Consider the following 23,118-nt stretch of genomic DNA (forward strand, 5'->3'; position numbering starts at 1 on the left):
CACGGCACATCTGCCCTGCTGGACACCGGAACCCTGGGATGGCACAGAGGGAGGTGGGGGCAGACATTGGCCAGAGACGGGAGGGTGTCCCTGTCACCGGCTGGGCCTGGTGCAGGCATGGTGGCCCTGGTCTGTGCCCCCCCACGTTGGCCTCCAGCCCCTCACCAGACTCCGCCCAGTCTCAGCTCCGGCCTGCCTCCCTGCCAAGTGTCTGCACCCCAGACGGAGGACAATGGCCAGCCCAAAGAGCTGTCCCCCGACTCACCAGTCCCAGACACCCCAGGCCCCCCGACCCCCAGACCCATGCCATGGCACAGAGGCTGGCAGGAAGACCCTGGGGCCCCCATGGCAGGGCCGCGCAGCTCCTGCGGCAGGTGCGGGCGGAGGGCAGGCTGGGGGGCGGGAGGCAAAGCCCCGCGCGGTGCCGGCCCAGGAGCTCTGAAGCTGGCTCAAGGCTTGTTGGTCTTGGATGGTCCAGGGGAAGCCGTGGGCGCCTGGGGTGGGCATGAAAGGGCTCTTTCACGGGCCTTCAGGGCAGTGACCCCGGAGACAGCCAGGCAGGCAGCGGCGCCCGACTGCGTAATGGTAACAAGGGGTATGGGGGTGGGTAGGGGGTCCTCACAGGCACCCCGGGCAGGCTGAGCTTGGAGGGGGTCGTCTGTGCTCCCCTCCAGGCCTCAGAAGGAGGGAGGCTCCAGCCCAGACCATCTGCTGGGCAGGCCCAGGGGGCCACAATGCTGGAGACCCCAGGCACAGGCCTGCCTTTGGAGTGAGATCCCCCAGAGGGTCCTGTCAGGTCCCTCCACGGGAGGAATCCAAGGGTCCAGCGCAGCCAGGAGGGCAGGTCAGGGTCTGCTGGGCTCCGGGGGGTGAGGTGGTAAACAGAAGGGATCTCCCCTCCAGGAAAGCTCAGCCTGAGAGTGGGTCACACCCCCACCATGCAAGAGGAAGAAACGCATCCTGGGCTGCAGTCCCTGAGGGCTTCCTGGAGGAAGGTCCTGTGTCTTTTCTCAGCAGGGCTGCATGACAGGGAAGAGCAAGGACCCCGAACTCACACTCCTGCCCTTATAGGAGATCTGCCCTGGCTGAGCGTCCCGGATGCATCCAGGGGAAGCACGGATGGGCCAGGTGTCAGGCAGGGTCTCCTGGGGGAGGGGAGGCAGAAGCAGGAGGCCTAGGCCTGGTGGGGATTAAAGACCATTTTTTCCACCCTGGGGAGACTCCCAAGTTGCTTTCCCTCCTCTGGCAGCTCAGGGGGGTACCACCCTCTGCCCAGCTAGGCAGCTGGGGAGAAACTGCCTCGTGGAGGGCGCCACCCAATCTGGGCCCGGAGCCCAGCCTCCCGGCGCTGGGGCCCTGCCCTTCCCTGAAGCAGCCCAGCTGCCCCTCCCTGAGGGCTCCGCCGGCCACTGGTGGGTGGGGGCCTTGGGGAGCTGAATCAGAGCCCATCCCCCCATGACGGCTCCCCCTGAATCTGCCAGGTGCGGGGTCCCCAGCTGTGGGGGCTGCAGGCTGTTAGGGTACCTGCTACAGCCCTGAGCCAAGGCTGCAGGGAGGGGTGGGGAGGGGTGAGAAGGAGCCTGGAAACTCCGGCTGGGACAGCATGGGGCTGCCTTGGTCACCTTGCGGGGGACTCCGGAGGGGCAGGTGCGAGCTGTCCCCCGTGCTGGCCCCTGCAGTGCTGCGTTGAGGAGGATTCGGAGGCCATGTCCAGGTGAAAGTGTGCAGGGATCCATTAATGATGTCTGTCAGGGGCAGGCGCTGAGGATCCAGGAGGCCCACAGCCAGGCACCCTGTCCGGGGCCCAGCGAGGCGCCTCCCCACACGGGCAGGTCCCTGGCCTTACCTGTCATCTGCCGCAGACAAGGGGGCACAGCCCAGGCAGCTGCGGGGCCTGGGGCTCCGTGGGGGCTCCTCCTTCTCAGACGCTGCCCCCCTCCGTTCCCCCCACCAGGCTCTGGCACGGATGGCAGCCTCCGGCCTCCTGCTCCTCCTGGGGCTGCCTGTGGGGGCCTGGCCCGGCCTGGGGCTGCCCCAACGGCCATGTGTGCAGTGCTGTCGCCCTGCCTGGCCCCTGGCCACCCCCGGCCCCTACGCCCCCCCGGAGCACTGGGGAGCAGTGGGTGCCCCGCGTGCGGCCTGCCACCGACATCTCCATCCTCAAAGGTGAGTGTCTGTGGAGAGGCAACCCCACCCCACCCCTGCTCCCACAAGGACACCCCCGCTGAGGAGGCAGGACAGCCCCGACTGAGGCACCTGGGCCCCCGTTGGTGGGACGCTAAGCACCTGCCTCTCGGGTCCCCGACAGCTGCGGAAAAGGGGAAGCGAGGCAGCCTGGGCAGGGGGCTGTGGCAGAAGGGGGCCCGAGGCCTCTCGTCCTGCTCAGCCGCCCCGCGGCGGACCCCCAGGCCCAGCCTCCATGGGAGGCTGGAGGGAGGCCCGGGACCCCCTGGAAGAAGGCCAGCTCCAGGAGCCCTCACCCGGGAAGACTGGGCCGTAGCCGTCCTTAGTTAGACCTGCCAACTTCCCAGCCTCTCGTCCTGCACAGCCCAGGGCAGACCCCTCCTCTGGCCCCTCCCGACTGTCCCCACGTCCCCATGTCCCCACGTCCCCGCGTGGCAGGCGGCTCAGGCCCCAGAACAGACACAGCCTGGGGGCGTGGCTTCTCCTGGCCCCCGTGACTCTGGGCCCCACACCCTAACCCACGGTTCCCATTTGCCCCCGCTCGTCCCCCTGCAGGCGAGAAGGGTGAACAGGGGGTCAGAGGTCCCTCTGGCAGGAGCGAAAAGGAGGGTCCGCCGGGCGCCGGGACCTCTGGGGCCGCAAGGGCCAGAAGGGGCAGGCGGGGCTGCCGGGCTCCCTGTGTCAGTGCATCTACGCGGCCTTCTCCGTGGCCGGCGGGAGGGCCTGCACCCACTGCTTCCAGGCCGTGCCCTTCCACACGGAGCTGGTGAACCTCGACGGGGCCTTCCACCCAGCGTCCGGCTGCTTCCTGTGTGCCATGCCCAGCGTCTACTTCCTGAGCCTCAACGTGCACACGTGGAACTACAAGGAGACGTACCTGCACATCGTGTGCAGCGGGCGGGCTGCCGCCATGCCCTACGCGCAGACTGGCGAGCGCAGCGTCATGCAGACCCAGAGCCTGCTGCTGCCCCTGGCCGCCGGAGACACCGTCTGGGTGTGCCTGTTCCAGTGGGACCGCAACAACGCCATCTACGGCGAGCACGGCGACCTCTATATCACCTTCAGCAGCCACCTGGTCAAGCCGGCCGCAGAGCTCTAGCCCCCCACAAAGCCCAGCCCCCCACGGCTCACCCACCCCAGACGCCGCCCCTCGCGACCTCACCCTGGAAGCTGGGGAGCTGCGGCAGCTCAGCCTGCGGTGTTTGAGCACTGACTGTGTGCAGTGATTGAGCGTCAGCTGCATGCAGGCACTGAGCAGAGCGCCAGGGACGCGGCCAGAGCAAGACAGACTAGGGGCCACCCCGGTGGGGGGTGGACACAGACCGGACGTCCACACCGAGACGTTCGGAGGGAGACCCGTGGTCATCGGCACGCGGTGGGCCGGGTGGGCCGTGGCGGGGCGGGCGGGGCAGCTCCATGGCCACGGGTTTGCCCTCAGGGTGGAGACATCTGTTCTGCTTATAAATAGCTGAGCCCAGAGACGTTTGTGGTGCTCCTGCTGGCCGGACGCTGGGGAGGCGGGTGGGGCGGTCCCCGTAGACACTGCCGCTCAGAGCCGATTCCAGCAAGAAACATGCAGAACCCCAGGGGTGTACGAGGGTGGCCAAGGCGCCGAGACAGGATGGCGTCAAGCGGAGCGGGGGTGTGGTCCTGGGCCAGGGACGAGAGTCTCGTCCTTGGGGTGAACACAGGGCCCAGCATCCCCTCGTCTGTCTGGATGGCGGAGGAAGATTGCACCTCGATGTGCGCCCCAGAGCCCGGGGGAGCCCCAGACACCCCAGTGTCACCACGTACTTAGATGTGGCAGAGACGGAGCCTCTCGCAGGCTGCACGCCACCCCTTGCAGGCAGGGGTGTAGTTGGAGGGTGGCCACGTTCACTCCACAGCAGGGCTCCATCCACCCCCTGGGGCCACTGTGAGTCTGTTCCTTTCCTGGCTTGTGCACCCTGGCCTGGGCCTTCTGCCCAGCCCCTCCTGGGGCCCCATCACTACCGCCCCCTCCCTGGGCCTCCCCCGCATCTCCTCCTGCAGCTGCTCCCTCCTGAGCAAGGATCCTGGGGCAATGAGGCCACGGAGGCCGTGGCAAGAGCAGTGTCTGGTCTCGGCGAGCCCCACGAGCTGGATGAGGTCCCGGGCTGCGGCGAGAGGCAGCTGGAGCGGCAGGCGGGCTGCCCTGGGCAGGATATGTTGGAGCCTTCCAGAAGGACGGTCCAGAGGCCGCCAGCCAGGGTGCGGGAGGAAGCAGAGGTGGCTGCTGGAAGCCCCAGAGCCCTCTCCCCTGTGGGTGCACCGGGAGCAGCCCCCTACAGGCCTGGCCGGGGGCCTCATGGGTACTGTCAGCACCAGATGTGGGGTTCCCTCTGTCCTCATTCACCCTGGGGCCCCCCCAAAGCACCCAGGCCAGCCTGAGATAAATTCCCCGTACCTACCTGGTCCTGGCAGACCCCCGGGAAAGTGGTGCTGAGCCTGGGGAAGGGGGGTCATCAGGGACCATTGTCCCAGACTTTCAGACAGGGGCTCCTCCTGTCCCAGGACAGAGGGCCATACCCTTGACAGGTGGAGAAACTGAGGCCCAGCAAGGGTGTATAGAAACCCTAAGTGTGTATAGCGCAGGGAGCTGGCCCTCCATGGGCTGGGCTATTCCTACCAAGTATGGCCCTGGACAGAGGAAGGGGGCCTCACTGGGAGGGGCTGCCGGGACCCCCTTTGTTGTCCACACGGGGCCTGGGGTACAGACCCCTGCTAGCAGCCCACCCTGTGGCCAGTTCCTGAAGTCTCTTGAGCAGTGGGCATGCCCCACGGGTACTCTGGGTCCTGCCCCGCGTGGGTCCTAGGGTCCCAGGTATGAGACCCTCACACGTGCAGGTCCCACAGCCCATCCCGGCCAGTGGGGTGTCCCATGAGGAAGCTGAGACCCATGGGCATGGGTTCTTGTCACTCCGAAGTGCCAGCCCAGGCCCCCACGCCGGGTCCGTGTTCACACCAAACAGGGCCCTGACCTGAGGAAGTCATTGACTAGGAGGTCGGCACCGGCAGGGATCTGCACCCCAGGATGCAGAGCATCAGGGGGCTCAGCAGGAACCCCTGTCCCCCAGGAACACGCCAGCCCAAGCAGGCGCTGCTGGCTTCCATGGCAGGCAGCAGCCCAGGACACAGGGTAGGGGGCCAGGATGGGAGTCACAGGCTGGTGAAGCTGTGGCCCGATTAGATGCAGGACGGGGGCAGAGAGGACTATGGGAAGCAGTGGTCCTGGGCCCCCTGACCTGCGATGCCAAGCTGGGCAGGCTCTCAGACTGCACTGTGCCCTTTTATGACTGTGACAGCTGGACACAGCCAGGGCAGCGGTAACGGGCAGGGAGCTCAGGAGCAGCCTCAGGGGGTGGGGGGCAGAGAGGGCTCAGCGGCAGGGACCAAGCTGCCCAAACAGGAAAGGGGCGGCGGTGAGAGGCCTGGAAGGAGCCGGCCTCCCTCCACCCTCCCTCCTGCAGGCGGGACCCCGGGGCCCCAGCAGGCCAGACGGGCCAGAGGGCAGCCTCTGTCTTCCCGGCTTGCCGTGTGGCCTCGACTCACAGCCAGCAGCAGGTGGGTGACGAGAGCCTCGGTTGGGCCCCCAGAGCAGCCGAGGCCGAGAGGTGCCCGGGTCCAGGGCGGTCTGCTGACCCGGTGGCCACTCCTTCTAACCTCACGGCATGAATCCAGCTATTGACGGAGCCCGGACAGGGCCGTGCTGGGACAGGGCCGTGCTGGGACAGCGCTGCAGGGCCTCTGGGGACGGGCCCTGCTGCCAGGTGCTGACCCAGGAGGCTGGGGTGGGTCGGGCCAAGAACTGCGTCTGATAGGCAGGTGCCGAAGCCAGCACGTGCTCTGAGAACCAGGGGTGGTATGGGGGGGCATGCTCAGGGCCCTCAGCGGGTGGGGGGCAGCCAGCGGACACTGCCGGTGGGTCCAGGACAAGATGCCAACATCTCCCCCCAAAACACACCCTCCAGGTTCATTTATTTTAAAAAAAGGAACAACCGAGACCCAGGGTAGAGTCAGCATCTGCAAAGTGACCAGGCCGAGAGGTGCAGCTGAGTGCCCAGGTAGGAGGCCGTGGGCTGCCCTGACCGCCGGGGCAGCCGGAGAGGGGATGAGCCGATAGGAGCAGCGAGTGCTCCGGCCACGTGCCCCCGGGGGGGGCCCTGTCGGGAGCCGGTTACCTGCAGAAGTCTGTCAGCTTAGTGGATTCCAATGAAACATCCCTTTAAAAAATCTAGGTGAAATTCATATAACATAAAATTGACCATTTTAAAGTGAACAGTTCACTGGCATATTCAGCACATTCACAGTGCAGTGCAACCACCACCTCCGTGCAGTTCCGGAACTTTCTCGTGCCACCAGAGAGACCCCAGCCCCTCCCCGGGCAACCCCTGATCTGCATTGTGTCCCTGGATCTGCCTCTTCAGGGCCTTTCCGAGAAACGGAATCGCACACCGCGTGGCTCTTTGCACGTGGCTTCCATCTCTGAGCGTCATGTTCTCCGGCTGGGGCCACGCCGTAGCACGTGTCAGGGCTTCGTTCCCCTTGGTGGCTGACCACCCACCCCCCCCGCCGTCCTGCTGTGTGGATGGACCACGGCACGTCCGTGCCAGCATTGGTGGGCTGTCATGGACTGTGCTATTATGAACGTTTGTGAACAAAACCCACTGTTTTAGTTTTGCAGACTAACGCTGGACACGGCCTGGAAAAGTGAATAGATAGGATTCTAGAACATTCTGACCCAGCCGAGGAGACACTGGAGCAGAGCCTGAAGACCCAGAAGAGCCTGAAGAGCCTGAAGTGAACACGGTGGCAGAGACCGAGGACGCCCCAGGGATGAGAGTGGCCGGTGTGTCCACGAGGCAAGAGGCTGTGCACCTCCACGCGACGTGCATCCCACGTGCTAACGCACATTCCAGTAAAAGTGTCGCCAGCAATACAGCCACTGAACACAAGTGGGACGCACGCCCTCCACGGGGGCACGATCCATAACAGCCAAAACAGGGGAGCCACGGACAAAACGTAATCCATCCACACAATGGAATGTTACTCAAGACAGGCCAACATGTGCTCCCACAGGGGTGGGCCCAGAGGGCATCGCGCTCGGGGAGATAAGCCTGTGGCAGGAAGACAAATACGGCGGGATTCCGCTTCTCGAGGCCCCTCGAGCCGTCAGATCCCTGGAGACAGAAGGTGGATGGAGGTCACCAGGGGCGGGGGCGGGTGGGGAGTCAGCGATTCATGGGGACAGAGCTTCAGTTTGGGAAGATGGAAAAGCTCTGTCAGGAATGAGCTGTACGCCTAAAGACGGTGTTATTTTACCACAGTTAAAAATATGTGAAAATATTTCGCGAGTCTGTGGATGGGGAAAGACTTCTCGATCTAAGGACCAAAATGGAAGCATTTCCCAAGTAGCCGAGCGACAGGCTGAGTCTAAAAATAGCAAATATCAAGGCTGAAACCCAAACGCAAGACACACGGACACATGAGACCAGAGGGGGTGGACAACTCCTCAGTGTGGGAAGGAGTGAGGACCATCCTGGCCCCAGGCAGGCTGCGTCCACACACATTCCTTCGCAAGCTGCCTGGTCACCACCATCATCTGCGCCCCTCAGGGGACCCAGGCAGACGCCGCAGCTTGGTTGGGCCCCAGCAGGGTGGCCACAGAGGACATGTGGACAGATCCTCCATCCAGAGGGCCAGTGAGGCCACAGCCAGGTGTCAGAAGTGGGAGGCCCTAGGCAATAGCAGCCTCTCTCCTGTGACCCCCGTCCCCTACCTCACTGCGCCACCAGCCACGGGGCAGACCCCTGCCTGCCTCCAGGGACCCCTCGGTATGACTGCTGGGTGCTGAGTTAGGAGGGAGAGAGAAGACCCAGTAGCATAGGCTGGGTACCACGTGGGCAGGGATTGGGGGCTCTGGAGGCTAACCCAGGGCAGCTCCCGGCATCCCGTCCAACCCAGGCCCGATGGCCCCCAGAACACAGATGTGGGTAGGGGGTGCTGGGCGTCTCCCATTCCCCCATGGCCACTCCCCAGCTTTATCCTCACCCCTTATGGACCACATTGCCACCTCCCAGGCTGTGTCTGGCAATGGGGAGCCCAGCAGGGTACGGGAGGCATGGAGGAGAGGGGGTCAGGTCCAGGGCACTTTACTGTCCACCCCTGCAGAAGGTCAGTTTATTGAAGTCTTCTCAAACTACCCAGTGGAGTGGGCTGCCTGTTTCCCATGGACAGGCTGGGCCCGGGCAACGTCAGGGAAGAAAGGAGACACAGCGGGGCGTTGAGCAGAAGAGAGCCTGGACAGGACAGTGTGACGGAGCCCGGATGGCACCGACCAGCCTGGACAGGACAGTGTGATGGAGCCCGGATGGCACCGACCAGCCTGGACAGGACAGTGTGACGGAGCCCGGATGACACCAGCCAGCCTGGACAGGACAGGACAGTGTGGTTGGCTGCAGGGAAGGGAGGTGGAAGTGCCCGGGATGGGGACCTCCCCTCACCGGCCAGGGTGAGTGAGAGGGTCCCAGGTATGATATCCGCGGTATGCAGATGCCCTGAGAAGTGACCACTGAAGACCCAATTCTCAATATCCGTCTCCCTGACACTCCCAAAGCACATCACAGCTCTCTGGGCCCCCCAGGTTCCTGTGGGAAGTCCTCCTTGGTGTCTACCGGTACTCTGCCCATTCTCCTGCCTTAGGACACCTGAGGGGGTTGGGCCCTTCCAGGCCCCACCAGGGCACCCCTACATCGATCCTGCTGCTAGGGACGGGCCTGGGAGGAGCTGTTGTTACCCGGGGCCGTGGTGGCCAGCCTCGGTTTCCCTCACTGTGGGGATACCTCTCCCACCCCCTGCCCCGCCCTGCCAGGCAAACAGACCCCTCCTGCCTCTGCCCTCCCAGCCCGGAGGCAGCCTCGCCCTGCCCCTGCAGGCCGGATTTCCTGAGCAAGGTCACTCTGGGAGCCACTGGAGCCCGGAGGCCAATAAAACGCATCGATGCAGAGAGAGAGCCCATAAAGCAGGTCACCCTGGCTAGAGCTTGTTTGCTCTGTGCCGCCCCCCCCCCCCAGCTCAGGGCCTGGGCACGCAGGGCTTCCCGCAGCGTGGTGGCCCCGTGGCCCCCGCAGCTGTCCCCAGCCCGTGCCAGGTGTGGGAAGGCTGTGTCCCCCGGCCTCCTGAACCCACCCCCAGCTCCTGTCCCCCCACAGACTTTTGGGGGTGTCTGGGTCCTCTTGCCTCCTGCTCAGGGCTCCACCCTCACCCAAGGCTTTAGGGACTGTCCACACTGGCCAAGCCTGGTTCTCAGCAACCACCCAGAGCCAGGGTCCCAGGGCTGACTGGGATCTCCAGGGACATCCCATGCACACATGCTCACGCACACACACTCAGACACACGTCCGGGCATATACACATGCACACTCACACACACACACACACACACACTCACACCCCACACGGCAGGATCCAGTCAGTACATGTGCGGGTGCACACACACCCATGCATATGCACATGCAGCTCACACACACTCACACATACACACATGCACGCTCACACACGTACACGCACACATGCACGCACACGCTCACACCCTGCACGGCAGGATCCAGCCAGGGCTCTGCGGACGTCTGTAGCACATGCGCGGGTGCACACACATGTGAGCGCGGGTGCTCTGGGCTGGCGTGGCCCTGGGGAGGCAGCTCACGATGTCAAATCAATTGGGAGAAATTGATTTGGGCAGAGATTTCCGAGCCATCTGCTCACTCCCCAAAGTCATTCTGAGTGGATTCACTTTGCATCCCAATGCCAGCCCTAAGCGGCAGGCTGAACGGGCCTCAGTTTCTCCCAGGGCACCCTCCCTCCCTGGGATGCTGGCCCCTGGGTGGTGGGAGGGGTGGGTCTGGTCACCAGCTAGGTTTCGTGGCCCCACGTGTGGGGGAGCCGCCCCAGCCCCCAGGAACTCAGCAGTGGAGACAGCCAGCTCCCACACACCCAGGGACAGGGGCCCCTAATGAGCCTCCTGCTGCCCACGCCCACGGGCCCAGAAGGATCAGATGCCCCCCCGCATCCTTTGAGGCCACATCCTGTTGCCACCTCCCAGAAAGCCCACCTGGCTGCCCCCAGGGAAATGCCTGGCCCTTCTTTAGACCCTGCTTGTTTGCGCTGTCGCTATTATTACCTGAGTGTCCTGGCTCCCACGTCCAGCGGGCACTTGCCCACCCCCATCCCAGCCTCCTGTGACCCACGAGCCCTGATCTGCACCAGCTTCGATTGGCTCCAGGGACAATATTTGCTTTGGGAGAGAGTCAAACATTTATTCTCTAATTTATTCGGAGATCGGGTTGTCAAACACAAGCGCCCTCGTTACGCTCTCGTGTTTCCAGGCCTTGGCCTCTGTCCAGGGTCTGTGCAGCCCAGGCCGTGCTGACCAGGCCTTTCCCCTGCCTGGCATGCACCTGCTCCCTGTCCCCTGCTGCAGGTTGGAGGTCCTGCTCCAGGCAGACCCAGGGAGCGTGAGCCGGGGTGGCACCAGGCATGGCTGTCTAGACGGGGGTGGGGTGGGGGGGCATGTAGGCCGAGTGAGCCCCCACATTCTGGTCCTTCTCCTTCCAGCCTTGGACAGAGGCCCAAGGCACATGGGACCCCAGCAAGTCAAGGGCCAGGGGCGGTGGGAGGGGTGGTGCTCCTGGGTGTGGCCGAGGCCGCTCTGGTCTGGGCATCGCAGAATTCCTCAGGGGCCCGGCATTTGCTGGCATTTGCTGGCATTTGCTGGCATTTGCACCCACACAGTGCTCCCTCCGAGTGACTGCTGCTTGCGTTGGGAGCCGCTCCCCCCTGTTATCACGATAGGTCTCCTCGTCTGCTCTTGTCCCCCGCCCTCTCAGGCCAGAGCCCCTGACAAAGCAGAGAGATGGCTGTGGGTGCCCGCCCCTCCCCGGGACGGCCTCTCCGATGCCCTAGAGACCCAGGAGCCTGCAGGGCCGACTCTGCACCCCCAATTCAGCCACCTTGAGAGCTGCTCCCCCAACCCCCTCCCACCATGGAACCAACCGTGACTGTGGGCAGCAGGCCGCGGGGGGGTTTCCACGGCAACGGAACTCCGCAGTCCCAGACGTCCCCTCTGGGGTCCCAGCCCGCCCTCGCTGCCCTGCGGGCTGTGCACCGCTGTGCCCCCTTTATCTGCCACCCCCCAGAGTCAACAGTTGCAGGTGCTGGGGAGCCCAGTGCGTCCAAGTGTCTTTAATTTCACAGACTCACACTTGACTCGGCCAGGTGACCCAGGGTTGATGTGAGGAGGCACAGGGGGCTGGAGGGCGGAGGCAAGCGGTCCCCAGCTCACACCGGTGGTCACTCCCCGGCCTGGCAGGCTGGCACAGGCCAGGGGCAGGATAAGAAGGTCGAGATGCCCCGAGCATCCAGCCTCTCCCGCCCACGCTCTCGCATCCCTGAGCCTCCCTGCAGGACCACCCACAGCCTTGCCCAGGACTGCCGGTCCTCACACCGTGCGGAGCATCCCGGCCATTGCAGGGGGCACCTCAGCAGGCGCTGGAATGTTGGGGGAGGCTCCGCCCGGCAGGGAATGCAGACGCCACCAGAAGCCCCCCGCCCGCAGCCCTCACAGCCGGCTGGTCTGCATGAGCCCGTTGGCCTCGGGGCCGCGCATGGGCAGCGTGGCCTCCTGTGGCCGGCTGGTCTTGTCGGGCTGTGGCTCCGTGGCGTCTGCATCCTCGGCACCGTAGCCCTTGCGGAGGCACAGAACCTTCCGGAAGCTCTGGCGGAAGTTGTCGGAGAGGAAGCCGTAGAGCACGGGGTTGGCACAGCTGTTGGCGTAGGACAAGATGACCACGAAGAAGTAGGCACCAGCGGAGGCCGGCTCCTCAGGCAGGACAAAGGCCAGGTTGACGATGTTGACGATGAAGAAGGGCAGCCAGCAGCCCACGAACACCACCACCACCACCACCACCATGCGGGTCACCTTGCGCTCCGAGCGCCGCCGCGTGGCGCCCACCCGCACGCCCGACGCCTTCACCTTGACCACGATGAGCAGGTAGCACAGGCAGATGACCAGCAGCGGCCCAAAGAAGCCCAGCACAGACGTGTAGATGATGAACACGGCACCCCACAGGCCCACGGGCTCCGGCCAGCTGAGGTTGCAGGTGTTCCAGCCCTCCTGGATGTCTGCGAAGACCACCAGCGGCAGGGACATGAGCAGTGAGAAGGCCCAGACCGCGGCGCTGGCCAGCTTGGCCACCCTGGGGCGGCGCCAGTGGGTGGAGCGGATGGGGTGCACCACGGCCAGGTAGCGGTCCACACTCATGACGGTCAGGCAGAAGATGCTGGTGAACTGGTTGATGCCGTCCAGCGTCATGACCAGGCGGCACAGGACGGGGCCGAAGGGCCAGTAGGAGACGGCGTTCTGCGTGGCCAGGAAGGGCAGCCCCAGCATGAGCAGCACGTCGGCCACAGCCAGGTTGAGGATGTAGATGTTGGTGACCGTCTTCATCTTGGCGTGGCGCAGCACCACATAGATGACCAGGGCATTGCCGCCCAGCCCCACCGCACACACCAGCAGGTACAGCACGGGCACCACCACCGCTCGGGCGCCCGGCGAGGGCGCCATCCCCGCCAGCGTCCCGTTCTCACCGCCTGTGCTGGCGGCCGCAGAGGAGGTGTTCCAGCTGGCTAGCGTGGGGGCCGGGAACAGAGGCTCCATCGCGGCCACCGCGGGCCGGGCAGGGCGAACGCGAGCACGGCGCGTCCTCTCTGCAGAGAAAAGGGAGGGCGGCAGAGCGATTAACGGGCCAGGGTGCTTCCTCCCCGCGGCCCCGCCTGCCCGGAGGCACGGGATCGCCCCACGGTAGGTAAACAGTATTACTCACGTCCAGCTCGGCCGGGAATCACATTAAGCAAATTGTTTGGAAAACCAGCCCAGAGAGGAAGGAGCAGAAGGACAGCGCTGTGACATCTGTTGGGACCCCGACGGCTTCCAGAGACCTGGCCGTCCCCACAGCCCCGTCTGCCCCAGGACAGCCCGCCGCGCGGCCTCCACCTCCCTCGTTTGCTCGGGCCTCAGGGAGCCTGGGGGTGGCCTCTCCACCCCCTGTCTCGCCAGCAGGGATGGAGGATGGTGCAGGATGGGTGTGGGGATAGGAAGACTGGAACAGCGGCCGGGCACGCCGAGCCCCTCATGCCCAGCCAATGCCGGCTGGAGGTACAGTTACACCTGCCGAGCCCCGCTCTCCTGGGTGACCTCCTGGAGCCATCGGGAGGGTGCCAGGCCTTCCGCACGGCCGAGGAGCCAGACCTCGGGCCGCAGAGGCTCTGCCAGAGTCCACCAGGCCTCAGGAACACCGTCCCCTTGAGAGCCCCCGCAGATCCCGCAGACTGGCCAGAGGAGTCGGTTTCCCCAGAGCCACCGCTGCGGCAGGATGTCTCTGGGCCAAGGAGATGACGCAGGAAACCACTTCGGGGGCCATCATCAGAGGGGCGAGGGACGCACTCCAGGCGTGCACCTCCACAGCCATGAACGGCAGCATCTCTTAAGGCCCGGGCAGAGGGCGTGGAGCGGGGACGGGCAGACGAGGTCCTCCACACATGCCATAAGCCAGCGAACACACAGAACCCACGGCATAACCCCAGCCTGTGCCACCGACCAGGAGGAAGTGCTCGTGTGTGAGTGGGGGCCGGCCACTGGGACGGGGTGTGCATGGGGTTTTGTAGAGAAAGAGCAGAAAACATTAACATCCTCGGTTCAAGGTCATGGGCACACATGTCTCCTTAGACAGTTTTTGTACTTCTCTGTATGTTTGAGGAGGTTCATAAAAACGATGATGTGCAAGAGAAGACAAGCATCTCCTCTGACAGGGGGAGAGGGGAGGGGGCACAGGCACCTGCCGCCCCAGTGGGCCACGTTGCACAGGGGGTGGGGGCCAGCAGGGAGCCCCAGCTCCCCTGGGGGCCCCAGCCAGGGCCACTCAGGGCCAAAGACCCCCCCAGAGCCCTGCCAGGCTGGCCCGCAGTGCCCCCAGGGACCGTCAGAGCAGGGCACGCCCCCAGACTAGCGAGACAAGCCAGGGAGCCCAGAATAAAGCACGGTGACCATATTAGAAAGAAACCCTCAGCTCCCGCTGGGAAGGCATGCTCGAACCTCCAAGTTCACTCGGCTAACCGCCGCTAGGACGTGTGCCCTAGAAAATCAACAGTGGGGAGATGGGTCAGTGGATTCATTTCCGACAGAATAAAAGTAATAGGAGTCTACAAGTATGTTTAAGATCTATTTAAATAAATATGTGTAGGATCCTCAATAAGGCAGGCATAAAAATATTATGAAACAAATTTGGCTTCTGTCTAAGAAGTAAAATGAACAAGTGTATATTTTTGAAAGTTACAACTCTTGGGTGTAAAAAATCATTTGGACTTAAAAAAAAAAAATCCACAAAAGTCAGAATCCACTCAGGTCTGGATGTGGCTGAAGAGAGAATTGGGGAATGGGAGTGGAGCTGAGGGGACCCCCTGGGAGCACAGCCGGCTGACGAGGGGGTACAGGCAGCGGCGGGTGCTGGGTGCTGCCGGAGAGCACAGAGCTGCCCCAGGGACGAGCACAGATAAAATAGCATCAGGGTCCACCCACAGAACATCAAGGATGCTGAGAAAATCCTACAGAATGGCAGCCGGGAGACAAGGCAGAAACCCAGGCAGAACTTGGAACAGGACGGCAGGAACCAGTGGTGTCTGGACGCCAAGCACCGGGGAGAAACGCTGTCACGCTGGGGTCCCCACCGGGAGGGGACTTACCGGGAGGGGGAAGGAGAGGCTGCCCGTGTCGGGCTGGATTTGCTGCTCCCGGTGCCGAGCGCCCCGGTGTGACATGGTGACCAGAGGTGAGGTGAGGGACAATAACTCAAACAGGGCAAGGTGTGATCTCCAGGGACAACTGCATTTCCAGACAAAGCCAGGGGTCCCTCGGTCGGAAGGGGCATTTCTGGGTTTGGGGGGCCCACCCTTCCCCGGGTGCCCAGCTGGGAGGAGGGCCTTCTGGGGACCTTTAGGCAAGGGCCGGCCGCAGGCTCGCTCCCACAGGTAGAGATCAGCCTGCTCGTCTCTGCCCCAGACCCCTGCTCACATTTTGGAAAAAAAAAAATACTCAAGAAGGGACTGTCAGCTCACTCTGAGTGGGAACCCGGGGTGCTGGGTGGGGAAGAAGCAGCAGCCCCCCAAAGGTGTTCAGTTCACCCGTGGAGGAAGGGGCGACTCAGCTCAGATGCATCCCTGGTGCAGGGCCTGGGTCCCCCGCATGTGGCAGCTGAACATGAATTTGACTCTAAAGAGGCCACTCAGGGTTCCTCTGAGATTTGCTTCCAGGTGCTCTGCCAACCCCCCAAGCCCCCCAGTTCCTCAGACTGCACAGCAGTAAAGAACAAAATTAGGCCGCTATGGTGGCGTCTGCCTCTGGGAACATAATTCTACAGGAGCCATTATTTAGAAGCGGCAATCTTCTTAGTCACAGAAATTACACTCGTGGAAAATTGTCCCTGGGGCCTTTCTCCCTCGGTGGGGGGTTTAGCGGAGGGGGGAGATGTGGAATCAGCCATGGGCCAGCACCGGGGCTCTCTGACCCAGAGGCATGCTGTCCCAGGCCTGCAAGCTGACCTGGGGTCCTGAGGAAGGGCCAGGAGCTGACGCAGCCCAGGGAGCAGACCCCCTACCCCACCCCACACCCTGGCCCACTTCTCTGAGCCCCGGCGGAGGTAAAGTTGCGGATCGCGTGAAATAACTCAGGTGAGCAAGCTGTTTTGTGCAGTGCCTGCCACGCAGTGGGCGCCAAATAACGGCTCCCACCCCCCTGCCCCAGACAGCCCAGCATCTCCTCCCTAGTGTCCGAAAAGGGGCCTGCCCTGGGCTCCAAGGAGAAGGGCGCTGGAGGCTTCCCAGGGGCTTGGGGATGGGGATGGGGCCTCAGTGCTGCGTGCTGCCCAGTCTCTTCCGGACTGGCCCCCCAGGAGGCCGGCAGGAGAGTGCCTGCCTCCTCCACCCAGGGTGAGCGACAGCCTGGATTGGCTCAATGCCCCTGGGGTCCGCACCTCACCTGGGAGTCCCCCCACCTGAGTGGGGCAGGGGCAAACACTGGGCGAGGTGGGGGCCTGCCTCCCCCACGGAGGGCCGCAGCGGGAGACTAAGGTGGGCGTGGGCTGGCATGGTGCAGCAAACAGGAGGCTGGCCAGGGCAGCCCCCTCCTCAGTCCCAGCTGGGACTCCGCACCCTGCGAGATGTTTCCAAGGCCATATTCCGCCTCCAGCACACTTTCTGGGAAATCTGGGTCATTTTACCAGGAACCCACGGAGGGTCATTGTGTTGATGCTATCAACCTCCATCCACTGTCCACTTGAGGCTCCCCAGTCCTCCCCCACAGGAAACTGTTTGTAGAACGGCCTCACTCTCTGGCCTGCTGGGGCTCCTGGCCCTTCCTCAGGACCCCAGGTCAGCTTGCAGGCCTGGGACAGTGTGCCAGGCAGGTGGGCAGGCGAGGGCCCCCCCTGGACCCTGGGTGGGGAGACAGCGCACAGGCGAACTTTCAGGGCGTGCACTCCCTTCTGGGTAAGGACTACGAGGACTCCAGAGCACTGTTGCCAAGCCCTGGACATGCGGGGGCTCCCTTCCCAGGACCCCCAGAAGTTGGGCCGACTCTTCCCGCCGCGGTCCCACAGCTCGCCGTCCGCCTCCCCCTGGTGCGCCATGGCGGACCCCACCTCGGCTGGCCCGCGCCCCGGCCCCCGCACGCACGCGCCCTCGGACCTGCTTCCCCGCGCGCCCCACGCCTCCCGCTCCCTCTGTTTCCGCTTCCCACCCCCACCCCCCCAAGCCACAGTCTCCTAACGAACCCACCCCAGGCGCGCCGCCCACCCTCCGCCAGCCTGGGGCGAGCCCCGCGGCGGCGCCCACCGCGAGGAGGTCGGGCCCGCAGAGCGGCTGTCCGAGTCTCCCTGCTGCTTCGGCCCTGACCCCCGCGCACGTCCAGCAAGGGTGAGGGAAGGGTCCAGCAAGGGTCCAGCAAGGGTGAGGGAAGCCAGGGAGCGGGAGGGAATGGAGCGACCGGGACTGGGGAGCGGATGGAAGGGCAGGGGAGGCCCCCGGGGTGGTGTTAGGTGAGCCCCGGGGAAACGCAGGGAAAGCGCGTGGGACTGGGGCGCCTCAGGCGGGGGACGCGCGGCAGGACCCGGGACCAGGGCCGCGCGGGGCTTCGTGCAGGGTAGTGAGACCCGCCCCCCCCACCAGAGGATAACCGGGATCTGCGCAGGGCCCCGGCGAGAGCGGAGGGCAGGGGCGCGCGGCACTCACCCGGCGGCGGGAGCCAAGTGCCGGCGCTGCGCTCGCTTCGGCTCCGCGTTCCTGGCTTGGGGCGCCGGCTGGGAGGCGGGGCGAGCGCGGGGGGGGGCGGGGCGGGGCGGGGCGGACAGTAGGCTCCCCTCGCCCCGCGGGTCTCTTCCCCATCCTTCCCCGAAGCCCACGCACGTTCATCCGCAGCGCTTGCCCCATTCACTCCTAGAACAGCGGCGCCCCTCTTCTGTCTGCCCTGGCCACAAAGCTGAGCTTGGAGGGTCCTGCCTCCAGCAGGGCAGGAGGGGCCCCGGGTAGCGCCCTCCTGAAAGTCTAAGGATGGGGAAGTGATCCTCCCTCAGGAGAAGCGCTGGAGGCCTATGTCTGACGGATGGAATGAACCGGGCCAGAGATGGCAGTCAGGACGATGGAGGGGCAGCAGATGGCCCCAGCTGGCTGAATGGTTTGGGGATTCCCAGGATGCTGTCTTCACTCTGTAGGGTCTCCCCTTCGCAGGGATCACAGTCACCTGATCAAAACACAGATGCAGGGTCTCACACCTAGGGTCTGTTTTCATGCAGGCTCCACTTGGGGAGGCTAGGCTGCTCCCTGGAGCACACAGTACCCCCTTCCCAGCCAGACTCAGACCCCATGCTCAGGAGGTGGCTTCCCTCCCCCACCCCAGGCCATCTCCTGTGTCCTTCAGCTCCCTAAGGGGACCACACAGACCTCACCCCTGTAGATGCAAAGCCAGACACCCACCCAAGGAAACATGGAGCCTGGGAGAGGGACGTCGCCCTCGCCCACAGTCCCCACAGGCCCGTCCGCCCACTGCGGATTCCTGCTGGCCTTCCGACAGAGGCACAGCCGCCCACACGGAGGCTGCTCTTTCCTGATGTCCTGCGGGAACCCATGGCCATGGGAGGTAACGTGGTCCTGGCCACTCAGGACCTGCCTGATGCCTGCCCCGAAGCTGAGGTCCATATGTACCCCTGGGCCGGTGCGGGGGCCCCGTGGGTGGCCGGGGGTGGTGAGCTAGGGCTGGGCTACATGTCCTGAGGGGTTCACCAGCTAGGAAGGGGACCACATGAGCACATGTGTGTGGCTTGTTGCAAACTCAGCAGCTTCGCACAAACCCTCTGGGATTGTTTCAGTCTTGGCACTCCTGGGTGCCCAGCCTGCCCTGGATGATGCAGAGGTCGCTGTGGACAAAACAGGCAAGGCCTATCCCACGAGCTCCCAGAGTGGCAAAGAGAGGTATTTAACGGGGGTGCTTTTAAATCATTATAAATACCGTGTGCAAAGAACCAGGGTGCAGAGGAAGAGACAGTGGTGGGGACAGGAAGGCTAGGGACAGCCTCTGTAAGGAGGGGCCTGACTCCAGTGAGTGAGGAACAGACTCAGACAGAGGGAACAGCAGATGCAAAGGCCCTGTGGCAGGAGTGAACTTGGCATGTTTGTGTGGCTGGACAGGTGATCAATGGGGCTAGTGTGGGAAAGGGTCCAAAATGTTAGGGCCAGGCCCCAGCAAGGGGTGTGATCTGATGCTGAGAATGACTGAAGGAAGGGCCTTGGGTGGGGGGGTTCTAAGCGTGGTGGAGACCGCTGGGTTCGTGACCTGGAAAACATACTCAGGGGCCACTCCAGCCTGAATGGTCAGCTCTGTCCTCCATGTGCATGGAGCTCAGGGAGTCTGGGTCACAGCCCATGGAGGTCGGTGGCAGTGCCCTGGGGTAAGGTTGTGGTCCCCTTGTGGTCACCTGTGAGCCATGTCCTGTGAACCCTGGCTCCTAGAGCTCAAGCCATCTTGCCCCATGCAGAGTCTATTCCTGGTGGGTACAGGAGTTGGAGGCCAGGTCCCGGGCTCCTCCCCAGAATCTGCCCCATGTAAGCCCTTTGCCTTTCCACCTTCTCTGGAGATACCTGGGCTCCTTTTGCCCAGCCTGCAGTAGCGGCTTCTCCAGGCAGATCCCCCGAGAACCCCTCCGAGGCCCCCCAAAACCCTCCATCTGCCTGACCCCTCCCTTCAGCCTCTTCCCAGTATCCTCGTGGCTCACATCTCAGCCGTGGGCTGCATCCAGCTCCTGGCAGCCAGATCCCAAGTTCAAGAGGCCCCCAAAAGTTCTGGGGTTCCCCAAGGAGCTTCCTCGATCTCACTGTCCTGGGGGTGCAGGGTCCCGTGGGCGAGTCAGTGCCTGGCGCACAACAGAGACACAGCCTTGTGGGTGGGCGGGTGCTTGGCGTCAGGCTGGGAGGCCTCGGCAGCCCCCCACCTGGGTGGTCTCACCCGGGTGCTGCTGAGGGCTGCAATGAGAAAGAATAAAGGGCCCCAGAGAGGTGGCCTGTCCACCTTCCTTCTCCCCTGTTGCCCATGCTCCTGGCATGTGTCCCCAGGAGGAGCAAGTGAGGGGACAGCTGGGTACACTCTGCAGAGGTCAGGCCCAGCACTGGCGAGAAGGGTGAGGATTAGTGGCAGCTAGGAGCCATGGCAACAGGGCAATGGCCCGATGGTCTCCCCAGGGACAGTCCCGGCCCCCCCCTGCATGGAGACCCCTGTCCTGGCTGTGGGCTCCGCCATGGCCTGTGATCCCCCCTGTGCAGGGGCCGAGGCTGCAGCCACAGACACAGAGTCTGCCTCCCCTCCCCTCACAGCCGCGCTGGCCCCCACCTGGGCCACCGGTTCTGAGGCTCCCTGTGATTATTCACCAGCCACGGAGGCTGACTCCAGTTCACCTGGAGATACCCTGGAGGCCCCCGTGTGTGTCCCCAGGAAAGTCCCTGGGCTGGGGCGGGCCCTGGGGAGGCGGGCGTGAGGCATTCTCTGTCCTCTGGCCAGGCGGGCCCTCTCTCCACCCCTTGGAGGCCATGCTGCCTCCACCACTGAATCTTTGTCCTAGCCGTATCCCTGCTCAGCACACCCCAGTTAATTAACCTGTTTACTCAAATGCCCCTTCCTCCAGGAAGACCCCCTGGCTGCTCCACCTGGGTTCTTTGTGGCTCTGTCGCCTGCTGCTCCCAAACCACATCCCCTTGGTATTGTCTGTCCTGGATGCAGAGGTTGTGAGTGTTGGTGAGCGAGTCTCTGCCCCCCACCACCCTGCGGGCTCACGGGAGGCACCAGGCCTTCTGCAGGGGCCTGAGGTTGGCTGCCCTTTCTGGCCACAGTCTCGGGCTTCAGTGGGCACCATGTGACAAGGCACTTGGAATGCAGCTTCCCAGGCTACCCCAGCCTTCAGAAGGGGAGGCTTCACCCCATGGGCACTTACTGGGCATCACGCTGTGCCCGGCACCATCCAGGGGTGGGTACAGAGTGGGGAGCAGAGACCCAGCCCTTGGTAAAGGGGCCACAGCCTGGCTCGGCTCAGGGGAAGAGGAAGATGAGGTGTTTGGGTGGAATGCACCCCAGAGACTTGGCATCCGGTGCTGGTGAGAACCCCCTGTGCCCCCACCTGGCCCCACCCCCACCAAGATAGCTCTTCCCTCCCAGGGGGCTGCACTGGCCAGGTGAGGCCTCGGGCCGGCCCTACACCCTGATGGGCTTAGCTGGGGCCCTAGCCCCTGGTGGCAAGGAGTTGGAGCCTGTCGAGTCGGGACCAGCCGGGCTTTGCTCTGCCACAGCCTCCCCGGACACTGCAGAGTCACGTTGGGGCCCCATGCCTGGACCCCCCGATGGAGGGCACATGCCAGGGCCCATGAGAGAAGGCGACCAGACACCAGGTGGGCCCAGCCGCCCAGCACACGCGGAACCCGCTCCATCCTGTGGGCTGGAAGCGGGAGGCAGAGCCCTGTGCTTCTTCCTTAGAAAGCGGGGAAACGGAGAGGGCAAGGGGCTTGGCTGGGCACAGAGCAAAGGCGAGCTTGGGTCCGAGTCTCTGGACACAGCCTGGGGCTTGCTCAGGCCAGCCTGCTGTCCCTCGCGTGGAGGGCCTCTGCAGGAGCGAGGAGGAGCTGGACTTACCCTGTCCCGCCGTGCGTGTGGCTGCTGTAGCCCCCTGGACCCACTGCATCCTACAGGCCGAATCCCCGAGAGCCCAGGCCTGGCCTCAGCTCTGGCAGGGCCTGGATTTCCTGGGAGCAGCCTCTCAGGATGACTCGGCAGCCCCACTCTTGCCAGAGACTCCCCATAAGGCGGGACTGGTTTCCCCCACCTCCCCACCGGCTGTGCCGAGTCCGTGGGCTGTGGGCTCAGCCTGGGCGGGGGAGTGATGCCGCCATCTCCAGGGCCACCTGGCCTGGGTGCCGGACGCCAGATCCTGGGGCAGGGCCAAGCCTGGCACTGGGCATGGCTGTCAGCTCTGACTCAGTGGTGGGGTGTGAAGGCGCGCCATGACAGGGAGGAGGAAGGGGGTGAGCTTCCAGAATTAGCCATGACATGAAGTGGGGAGTATTACTGCCCGCTTAACCGACAGCAGCATGGATCCAGCAGAGACTAGCCAAGTGTCTGCCCCGAGCCCAGAGGTGCTCCGGGGGCTGGGGCTTCAGGAACAAACAGGTGAACACTGCTCTCCTGGGCACACGGACAATGACCACCAGGCACCGGGAGAAGGTGGCAGAGCCAGCATCCAGCCCTGCCCGATGGCAAAGACCAGGGCCTTTCCTACCGACTGGCCGAGGGGGTACAGGGAGATGGAGGGGGGTGACCTGACCTTGGAACCCAGGTGACAAGGAGAGGGATAGATGACACACCCCATTGGGGAAGAGGCCAAGAGGCAGCTGGCTCCAGAACATTCCATGTGGCCAGGCAGAACTGTGGCTCTCCCTCCCCACCCACAGGCTGCATAGAGCAGCCTGCTCTGGAGTCGGGGTGGGTCTCCGGGCTCCGAGGGGGTTTGGACCGGGGTCCACCTCCACCACCCTGAACTCCCGGGGGTCAGGGACAGGAAACACCCGAAGGAAATGGGCACAGGGCAAGCTCCAGGCCCAGGGAGGAGCTTGCCGGCAGGGCCCCTCTTCCAGGGGTCTGGGGGTGGCCCGCTGGGGATGAGAGACTGAAGGCCGATGTTCAGCCAGCCACATGTGATAAGAGAACTCTGACCCGCAAGCTGCCCACACCAGCCCAAACCACAGCCTCTGCGCACAATGGTGCTGTCAGTCACCTTGGAGATGCGATGCTGTCCCTACTCTGCCAACCCCACATGTCCCCAAACCCATCACGCCAGAGGCCTGAGCCACCCCGCCCTCAAGAGAACGCACCTGCAGTTGCCCGCTCTCCCCCCGCAACGCTGTCCGCTCCCCAGCGCACCTTGGAGTCTCTGCCGGACGGACACGGATGCGGTGACGGGGGCTGGCTCCTCGGCGGGGCAGCTCTGAATAAACGGCCTCTCCGTTCCCCTGTGGGTCTAGAGCTGGTCAGGCAGAAGCCTGGACTGGCATCTGCAGTGGGGGCGCTCTGGTGGGGCTAGGCCCTGAGCCCGCGGGATCCCTGCGATCAGCGGCTGCGCAGCGTCAGAGCTGAGCTGGGGCCCGGGGATGCTGCGCGTGCGGGTACATCCGGGTCAGAGGGGAAGTGCTGGGGGCCCTGGGAGTGGAATGTTGGAGCAGAGACAGGGGGCTGGTCCTTCCTAATTTGATCTTTGAACCAGTGTTTTCTAAGTGACATCT

At 64.2% G+C, this 23,118-nt stretch overlaps 2 protein-coding genes across 4 annotated transcripts; one reads left to right on the plus strand and one right to left on the minus strand.

Moving 5' to 3' along the window:
- Positions 1 to 1,966: 1,966 nt before the first annotated feature.
- On the plus strand, positions 1,967 to 3,283 carry C1QTNF8 (C1q and TNF related 8). The gene is given in 4 exon segments (XM_036083166.2): positions 1,967 to 2,106; positions 2,108 to 2,166; positions 2,740 to 2,802; positions 2,805 to 3,283. Coding segments are annotated over 4 exon segments (741 nt in total).
- Positions 3,284 to 11,422: 8,139 nt separating this feature from the next.
- SSTR5 (somatostatin receptor 5) lies at positions 11,423 to 17,605 on the minus strand. 3 transcript variants are annotated; one of them, XM_036083387.2, is made up of 3 exons: positions 17,539 to 17,597; positions 14,998 to 15,136; positions 11,423 to 12,966 (listed from the first exon to the last, which is right to left on the minus strand). In XM_036083387.2, exon 3 carries the CDS (start codon positions 12,914 to 12,916, stop codon positions 11,819 to 11,821), a length of 1,098 nt encoding a protein of 365 aa, XP_035939280.2. In that variant the 5' UTR covers positions 12,917 to 12,966; positions 14,998 to 15,136; positions 17,539 to 17,597; the 3' UTR covers positions 11,423 to 11,818. The 3 variants fall into 3 exon arrangements, with proteins under 3 accessions (XP_035939280.2, XP_077931136.1, XP_035939283.2); XM_078075010.1 differs by lacking the exon at positions 17,539 to 17,597 and adding an exon at positions 13,083 to 14,390 and having other exon boundaries at positions 14,998 to 15,857; XM_036083390.2 differs by lacking the exon at positions 14,998 to 15,136 and having other exon boundaries at positions 17,539 to 17,605.
- Between the last annotated feature and the right edge of the window lie 5,513 nt (positions 17,606 to 23,118).

This window comes from Halichoerus grypus, chromosome 6, assembly GCF_964656455.1.
Source record: "Halichoerus grypus chromosome 6, mHalGry1.hap1.1, whole genome shotgun sequence".
Taxonomy (NCBI): domain Eukaryota; kingdom Metazoa; phylum Chordata; class Mammalia; order Carnivora; family Phocidae; genus Halichoerus; species Halichoerus grypus.

Coding starts and splice junctions, on each gene's coding strand:
- SSTR5 (XM_036083390.2), bottom strand. CDS start 12,916: ATGGAGCCTCTGTTCCCGGCCCCCACGCTAGCCAGCTGGAACACCTCC.